The 9,235-nt window shown below is 42.6% G+C and overlaps 1 protein-coding gene across 1 annotated transcript; it reads right to left on the bottom strand.

Moving 5' to 3' along the window:
- Positions 1-1,724: 1,724 nt before the first annotated feature.
- On the bottom strand, positions 1,725-4,023 carry LOC121521860 (heparan sulfate glucosamine 3-O-sulfotransferase 5). Its single transcript, XM_041806036.1, has 2 exons — positions 3,917-4,023; positions 1,725-2,655 (listed from the first exon to the last, which is right to left on the bottom strand). Exons 1-2 carry the CDS (start codon positions 4,021-4,023, stop codon positions 1,725-1,727), a joined length of 1,038 nt encoding a protein of 345 aa, XP_041661970.1.
- Positions 4,024-9,235: the final 5,212 nt, after the last annotated feature.

Here is a 9,235-nt window from a genome sequence, read left to right as displayed (position 1 = left end):
GTGATTTAGAAGTATCTCTGCACATATTTACCTCTGCCAAGGAGGTTATGTGATCAGGTGGGTTTGTTCGTTTGTTCGTTCGTTTGTTTTTTAGCAACATAACTCAAAAAGCCATGGACGGATTTTCATGAAATTTTCAGGAAATGTCAGAAATAGCATAAGGAAAAACTGATTAGATTTTGGGACTGATCCAGATCACTGTCTGGATCCAGGAATTTTTTAAAGGATTCTGTACTATTAGGAGATAGGGCTGCGCTGTTACCACTTTACACCAGGAGATGGCGGACATGAGTAACTTATTCAAAGTTTTGGACTTTATAGAGTTTGAAAGATGCACGCCCAGTCGAGGAGACGAGTTGGAGCGTAACAGAGAGAAAGACAGCAAATTGTAGTGAGAATACTCACAATGCTGGGAGGAATAGAAGAACATTCACCCTCTGCCATGACTTTCACACGTAGCAAAGCCAATGCTTTACCGTGTCTCCACCCCACCGGGGAGGGAGTAATCGGTGAATTAGATTTTGGGAGTGATCTGGATCACCGTCTGGATCCAGGAATGTTTTTAAAGGATTCTTCACTATTGGGAAATAGGGCTAATGGCGGAGGTCTGCGCTCTCTGAGTGCTTTTCTAGTTTTATGTATGTTGTACCATTCTGTCAGTCTTCATTGTTGTAAAAGAACATTATGAATGCTAGCATGCTAAGTGCAGTGTCATGTGCATGATGGCAAGCTTTTAGCTAAGTTTAGCTTAGTCTCCCTTCAGATTTCAGTCAGTTAAAACTGTTCAACTGTAGTAGCTCTGTTCATGTAAGTAATGAAGCTGTTTGTGCCAGCTAAATATTGATTTTTTATCTTGCTGTTCTGTTAGTTAAAATAAAGTTTTCTCATTAGAAGTAATGCTTGTTATTGAATGCAAATCTGGGATATTTTACCAGGATGAGTTAACGTTGGGGCAGCGGTTCCCACAGTGGGGGTCACTGGATGCCTTCCATAAACAAAGATTAGTATCAAATTGTATATTTCACCCATTTTTGAAAAGATGAATGCCTTAAATCTGTTCAGTTCAGCATAAAAACATGATAATGTTGAGTAATTTCTGTTGAAATCAAAGTTGTGTTAAAAAGTTCTTAAATGTGATTCTCTACATGACAATCTTGAATGTGCACAGCTGTGTTTAACGATGCTTCAACCACCCTCAGGGATCCCTGGTTTCTGCCCATTGTTTAGTGGCTGAAAAGTTTTGGGAACCCCTGCGTTAGAGAGACCAGATGCCCCCAATTTACGGGGACAGTCCTAGGTTTGTGAGGCCCATCCCCGGCTTGTGCCATCTCCAGAAATATCCATGATTTTTATGGCTTATTTTTAAAAAAAGCTTGAACAAAGTTAAGTAGCTGCGACAGCTCTGACTGTGGTTGCACACAGGCTAACATGTTCTTTTTGTTTGCCTACAAACTAAATAAAAACATTTCCCTAGTATCTGATTACCCAGCATGGATGTTAATGTAAGGTGTAAACAGGGTCTTGGTCAAACCATCAACTGTTTTGTTTCTAGTTTTCCACAACAACAAACATCCTTACAGCCAGTTCCTCAGTATATTTGGTCACACCGTCATTCTTGTATTAAATTCAGTCAAAGTGCTCTTCATATCTGCTGAGATTTGCAGCTTGGCGATAAAAAAAGCAACAACACCAAACTACAGCCTCCCTCTGGAGTTCAAAGGTCATCACGGCCAGTTGAATGTCCGACCAGTGATCTGGTAAAACTTCTGATTGAACGGGTGAAAGAACCTCTGCAGTTTAGTCACCACTGATAGGTCCACCTCTGGATGGATGCGGCCCTTGCTGCCTGCCAGGCACTTGTTGAAGACAATGTTAAATCGCAGACAGTAAAACCCCCTGGTGGCGTTAAAGTACAGGTTGTACTGGCTGATCCTCGAGGGGAGGTTAAGGAAACGTTCCACCAGCTGCAGCTCCGGCAGCGGGTCTGTGATGAGGCGGTCCCCGTCCACGATGTGGAACTGCTCCACTGGGAAGTATTTGAGCCAGCGCTCCAAATGTTTGGTGTAGATGCTGGTCCGCACTGCTTTGTACTTTGTGTTGACCTCACAGGTGTTGGCGTCGATGGCCAGCTTCTCAAACTTATGATAGGTCTTGTTTTTGCGCTCTTTCCCCTCCAGCACTTGTGTGTAGTCGGACACGGCTCTGGTGGTGGGTTCACGGACGATGATCAGCAGCTTGATGGAGGAGTTCATCTTGAAGATACGTTCAGGGACCTCCTCCGTGATGAAGTAGGCAGGGCTCTTCTCAATGGTGATCTGATGAGGGAAGGAGAAGGGCATTTTCTCTCTGTACCAGTCGATGCCCCGGGCGTAGTTTTTGTCGTTGTCGAAGAAGTGGATCTCCTGCGAGGCTTTGACCACGGCTGGATGCAGGTTAAGCATCTCCAGCAGGGCGCGTGTGCCCCCCTTACGCACCCCGATGATGATGGCCCGGGGCAGCTGCTGGACCAGGTTGTGCAGGCGGATTTGCTCTTTGGTAGCATTGCCTTTGCGGAGTTCATGTAGGAGTCCACGTTTGAACTGCAGGGTTCGTAGAGGGATCTGCTCTGGCTCAGGAGGGGGCAGTCTGCTCTCAATGGGGCAAATGGGCTGAAGCCTGAAACAGAGAAACAGAGAGGACATCCTCAGACTCAACACTGGTACAAATATTCATTAGAAAGATATAATAGTGTTTTAGGGACACTTTTTTAAACACGTATTTTTGGGCTTTTTATGACTTTATTTAGAGAGGACGACGATGGATAGAGTTCAAATAGGGATGGCTTCACCACCCACTTTATGGTCCTGACCCAGTTGAGAGCCAAGGCTTTCGAGAGCCACCAACATCCCAATGGCATGCTGAAGCATTGAGGCCCGTTCACACAGAGACGAATTCAGGAGTATACGCAAAAGTCACATGGAAACTGCGTTTTGGGTGACTAAACGATACTAAACCGGGTCCCAGAGTGCACAAATCCGTAAACGACCACCGTTTCATCTCTGTGTAGACGACCAACCACATCTTTCTTGAAACAATTACGTCACACATAGCGTAGCTCTCTTGAGACGCCTGCGTGGGTCCAGCTAAAACAACAATGGTGGATTACAGGATTGTGTTCATGCTGCAGAAGCTACTGAGCTTGTTATGGCTTTAACAGCAATACTGATGCTTCTTTACCACCACCGCGAAACACACATACATCAGATGTTCTTAAATCCAACGGGGAGAACAACCAGAAGGGCAACTAGAAGAAAGTTTGTCAGTTTTCTGTGATCTTCTTCTTTTTTTTGGTGCATTTCCGTGGCAGCAATACAGAACCACGTACAGGCTTGGCATATGCACTACAGCGTTTTCAGTCATTTTCAGTGGTTCTGTGCTTACGTGGATATTTCCTGAAACAATCCTGTCTTTACTGAAAACTTTTTCCAAACGAAAAGGTAATCTATTGTTTTCGTCTCTGTGTGGATGGGGCCTAAGATTGGCCTTCACTGGAGCTAAGAGGCGCTGACCAAACCCTGAAAAACAGCCCCATACCATTATCCCTCCTCCACCAAACTTCACAGCTGGCACAATAGAGTCAGGCAGGTAACTTTTCCTGTCATCCAAGGAAACTTCACACTGAGGGGCTTCTGCCACATCTGAGGTTTGATCTCCAGGGTTGCAGTTGGATATTGCTCCATTTTCCAGTAAAAATTATGTCACAACTATTCTTGAAGCAATCCTGACATGTTTATTCATTAAACAATTAGACTTAAATAGTAGAAAGGCCTTCAGTTCAATGTTCTTTTTTTTAAACATTTTCCATCATGATTCAATTAAAAGAAATAAAGACCAATGCCTTTTTCAGTACTGTGCGTATGTGACAGTGAAGACTCACCTATCCAAGGTCCCAACCCTGGCCACGAGATAGAGGACACTTCCAATAGCGAGGCTGCCCAGAACGAAGAGCTTCTGTCTCAGCAATGCCTGCTGTTTGAATAGCATGGCCCTCCATCAATCTTCAGGACTGCGTCTTCAGCCTGCAGAGAGCGGAGCACATAAACCACTAATCACCGGGAGGGAAGAGAGACAGCCTAATGTTTATTAACACACACTCCATCAAGTCTTACAAGTGATTAAGCCACGCTCACACACGCCTAGGAAAGTGCTGCAGAGCCATTAGAGGGAAAGCTCAGACACCAACCACCACTTTGTTACTATTATTTATTTATTTATTTGTTTCTGAAAGCTCCAGAAGCAGATTTGATCAAATGTAGAGGCTCCCAGAAAACACTGAGCTATGTATGAAGTCTGATGGTCAATCAGTTACAGCAATCAAGTAGAACCAAAAAACATAAGTGATAGAAAGATATGGTAAAATTTTAGGCTTTTTTAAGGGGCTTGACTGGCTGGATCAGACTACACCAGTTTAGCCCGGTTTAGGTCTGCTGTGTTGTTGCTGCACAACTTCAACTATTGAGCCCCTAGATGAATATCAGGAACCAGGAAATAGTCTTGAAGTGCAGCATAATCACTGATGTACCCAGGACGCCCCATGACCCTGATTCAACCAGACTGGCAGGGGTCTCGTGTCTTCAGTCTTGTTTGTTAGTAATAACAGAAATGCCCACCAAGACTCCACTGATTGGTGTCTCAAGTGTTAGCCTTTCTTAGAGTCGGACTATCTTGGAGGAGAAAAGGCTGAAATGCAAGCTGTGAAGAAACATCCTGACTGCAGGAGCAAACATTGCATCTTATCTAACTGCACCTGCTAGGCCGTGAATTTATGACTATTATCCCAGGAAGAGGAGAGACTCCTAGAGTCCCCTTACAGCTTGACCTGGGGCCTTGAGGTGATTTAAGCTTGCTAGTCATTAATATCTGAGGCCAGAGAAACATCAGAGACATCGAAATGAAATCCCCTCAACAACCCTGACCTGAAGTAAACAGCATGTTTCCTGAAGCTGACTGTCACACCCCATGCTGAGGTGGCCCCATGGGGTGCACACTAAACAACATAATATGACCCAAGAACTTCATATCAGCACCTTCCACAGGTAAAAAAAAAAAACAAATCAGGGTAAGATTATTAATAGTAAATGAGCTAAATCATAACAAAAATTAAAAAATGGACTAAATTGACAAAACACGATGAGACACAAGTCCCTGACTGAGACATGCTGCAAAAAACCCACTAAGGCCAGCTAACCTTATTAACCTTATTAACCTTACTAGCAGCAAGCAGTGGCTTCACCTGGACAGAGGGGAGAAGGGACACAGAGCAGAGAAAAAACACACCAGACACAATTTATCATTCATCATTTAGCAGAGCGACGATACACAGCGCCCCACACCAAAGCCTTGTAAATAACTTGTTCTGTTTGCATACAGTACAGCTAACATAGCTAGGCTAAGTAGGCTAATTTCCTCCACATGTTAAACAGATTATGGCTTTTTAGTCTTCATTTGGAGAAAAAAAGGATGGTGGATAGTGAGAGAAACCAGGGAATGAGAGAGGGAGATGACGTGGGGAAGGAGCCGTGAGATTTTAAACCTGCACTGCCTTCTTGGAAGACTAGCTTGAGTGTATGGGGGCACGACTGAACCACTAGGCCAGGGCTGTCCAACTGCCACCCACTGTCTATTTATTTATTTATTTATCTTTGGCCCACAGCAAATCTTTAACTATAATGAAGCATGACCAGCATGAGTGCATGCAGCTTCTGTGCTTGACTGTATTGTACTTCTTAGTTCTGACACTAGGTGGTGCTGCTGTGTTAATTCTGTTAACAAAGATTTCGACAAGAACTGACTGACATCTTTTTTATGACTAAATTGAGACATTATAATGGTAAAATTTTGACAACAAAAATATGAATGATATATTGGTTGATAATGCCCTGATGAAAAAGACAAAATGATTACAGCAGTAAATAACATGACAAACAAAGCTCCTTTACTCTGCACTGTCTTTAACATCCAGGTACAAAACAAAATGTTGATCATCTTCATGCACAAACACTCCTATAGGATTAGCAGCTTCATGCAGTTTGCTCTTGTTTGGTGTCTGCATGCTGGGATGGGCCACCAGCGTTTCCTCTCTCCCAACACAATCTGTATGATTAGCTTGTAATCCACTGATGTTTATCTGCGATGAAGGATGATTTTTCTTGAATCATTTTCATATGCTTAACATAATAATACATAATAATCTGAAGGTGAGGCTTGTCAGAGTGTTGGTCAGCCTTATATTTTTCTGTGGCCCTCTGTTAAAAATCATGTGGACACCCCTGTAGGCCATCTGTGCCCTAACATGTTTTCACGTTCAAGTTCTTCAACTTCTGATTGGAGGATAGCTGATCCAGGACCACTCAACAATCGTTTCTACTTTTAAAGCACAAGACTGCCAGCATCACAAGCGACGCTTCTGTTGTAGTCATGATTGGCACCTAGGATTACCACCCGTCCCTAAAAATACGGAACTGTGCCGTAAAAATGCAGTTTCTGGTTTTGAGTCAATACAGGCAGCATTTTGTTCCGTATTTTCATCCATAATGCCCTCCAGCAAGAGAATATGAATCTCCAACCAGTTGTTTAAGTGAAGGCACACATTTAAAAATTAATTGCAGTGTAACTACAAATTTGAAGGTGTTTAGAAGCCATTCTCTACGTGTGACTGTCTGGTGGCATCATAGATCAGAGAGCTGGCTACTATCACATAAGTGATGGGAAGTTTCAATATCACTTATGGTTCATTTTTTAAAAGCCAATTTTCACCCATTTTTGACTCTTAAAACGTACATTTTTGTTAGTTTACTTCCTAACAATGCAGTAAAATATGAAAAACATAAAATAATTCCTTCAAACAATACCTGATTAAAATCAGTGATTTTAAAAACACTCAAAAGAGAACTAGTAGACCTACAAAAAGATACTCAATCATAGTAAAAGTAGACTGGCGCCACATTCCTCTGGCCCGTGGTTGTTGTGGCCCCGAGGAGTGTGGGACATCCCTTGTTTTTATGCACAAAAGGTGGTGACTCTATATGCACCACTTGACCCTTCACCCCTATGACCCATGAACTAGCACACTATCACAAAGACTGGATGAGATCAGTGTCCGCTGTCGGTCTGCCAAGACAGAACAAGATTTCTGTTGCATAGTCAAGCATGGAGACGTCATCATCATCCATCAAGGCAATGCCCCATGGAGGATAGTCAACAACTGGACTGGACAAATGATCGGTGTGTCATATTTATCAGAGCAATAAAATGTGATACAGTCATTGTGCACAGTCCTGAGAAGTACACTACAAAACATGAGGTCGAAAGTTGTCGTTCACCATCAGTGGAGCCAGTTGGTAAATCAAATTCTTGCTGAAGCTGGTTGTGAAAAGGGCAAAAATCTACTTTCCAACAATAAAAACTTTAAGCATGGTTCTTGGCTCCTCTTTTGATCTACTGCGTCTTTCTCCTCAGATAAACACTGACTGGTGCAGCCATCCTGAAACAAATGTTTAAGTCTGAGGCTTTGAAAGATTGAACTGCCTGATGACGGACATAGAATCTGTCCAGTCCATTGGCTTTGCCACTGGTTGTAGGTCTCCATCAGGGCTAACAGACCAACATTTTTAGTGTGGCCACACCCCTTTTTTAAAAATACATATCTATGTCATGCTTGGAGTAATTTAATCCAATTGTCTTTTATAACTTTCATAATTCTTCCACTTGAATCACATTGAGATGCCAGTCATCCCTTTTGTCTCTACTGTTGTAGCCATGTTTGATTTACAATATCTTTAAGTCCTGTTATTTAATCGTTTAAATTAGTTTAAACAGGAAACCTCACTGAGATGAAGATTCTCATTTCCAAGTGTGCCAAGAACAAGACAAGGAGCAGCACGATTAAAGATGTTCCAGGTATAAAACAGAGCAGATCCAAACACAGAACTACCAAATCCTGCACAACAGAGCAGAAAGTCATCAGTCAAAGCATCTATAACCTGAGACATTTTCCTCCAAAGTCTTCAGTCTACTTCTGAAAGGATGCAGTTTTCCTGCAGCAGATTCCAAGCTGCAGGAAAAACAACTGCACTGATTACCCTTAAAATTTCAGAAAATCGAGATCAAAGTTTACTTTAATGTCCTACAAAGACAGACATTTGTCTATGGCTCTTCACTCAAGCTGCAGCTATGATAAAACACCATGCATGATTCTTGTTTTTGTAAGAATTAAGTCCAACAGAGACATCATGTGATCAGTGCCAGTGTCAGGAACAAAATCAGCCTTATTACAACAGATCATGTTTTGATACCCTAACATCGGTGAACAATGCAGCACATTGCAATGGATGCAGCACAGAGCATTCACCCCATTCCTGCTATTCTCTGTATGCTGGTGTTTAGATGGACAAGGAACAACAAAGACGGAGATGAGAAGGCATCAGGAGTTTCTGATTTTTATTCACTTTCCTCACAGAGCTTGTTATTCTGTTTTACACAGTGGAGATCGTTGTGCTGAAACATAACAGTGTTTGAAATGTTTGGCTCTAACTTCTGTCAGAGAGGTGAAAGTCTTACGCTCATCGCTGTCAAAGACTCACCAATAAAAACACCACACTTCTGTTCCCCATATTTAGAATAAAAGCACAAGTTTGTCATGTTTTTAAGAGGAAACTGGAAATTTACAGGGCAGAGAATTAAATAGGATGCAGTGTGGACAGCAGGCATGTGATGCTGCACAATGCAATGTGACGTCTGATGCTGTTAGGCCACACAGTAACAATACTGACACAGAGATAATATGTAAGCGCTAACATGCAAACATTATAAAATCAACAGAGTGCACATACAGTCACAAGAGATCGTCTCGGTTGGGTCAGTTTTTACACTTCGATCCCTGAGCCCTATGCCTGCAAACTCCTCACAGTGTGACCGAATAAATCCCACAATGCACTGTAATAAAAGGGCCAGCTGCTCCCCAACACAGCCTCTAAATGCTAACCATAACCAATAAAGGGGGTCGTCCATGGAGCATCTCATAAACCAGTAAAAAGAGCTTTTGACCCCCGTATAACCCAAAAGCATTTCACTCATATTGCCTCATGGTGACTTCTGAAGGGAGACCAGCAGAGGAATTGAAATTTCATCAGTCTGACAAAGCAGAAGAATAAAGTCGGTTAGCAAAGGGGGCAGCCAGTGTTTGTAGAGTCCCATT

This window comes from Cheilinus undulatus, linkage group 14, assembly GCF_018320785.1.
Source record: "Cheilinus undulatus linkage group 14, ASM1832078v1, whole genome shotgun sequence".
NCBI classification, from domain to species: domain Eukaryota; kingdom Metazoa; phylum Chordata; class Actinopteri; order Labriformes; family Labridae; genus Cheilinus; species Cheilinus undulatus.
The sequence above is the reverse complement of the archived record's forward strand: the minus strand, read 5'-3'. Positions and strand labels throughout refer to the sequence as shown.

What these genes read in the sequence shown, in the direction of transcription:
- LOC121521860 (XM_041806036.1), bottom strand. Translation starts at nt 4,023, where the DNA reads ATGCTATTCAAACAGCAGGCATTGCTGAGACAGAAGCTCTTCGTTCTG. An exon ending in AGGGTTGGGACCTTGGATAG is followed by an intron (nt 2,656 to 3,916) that starts GTGAGTCTTCAC and finishes TCTCTGTTTCAG; the next exon opens with GCTTCAGCCCATTTGCCCCA.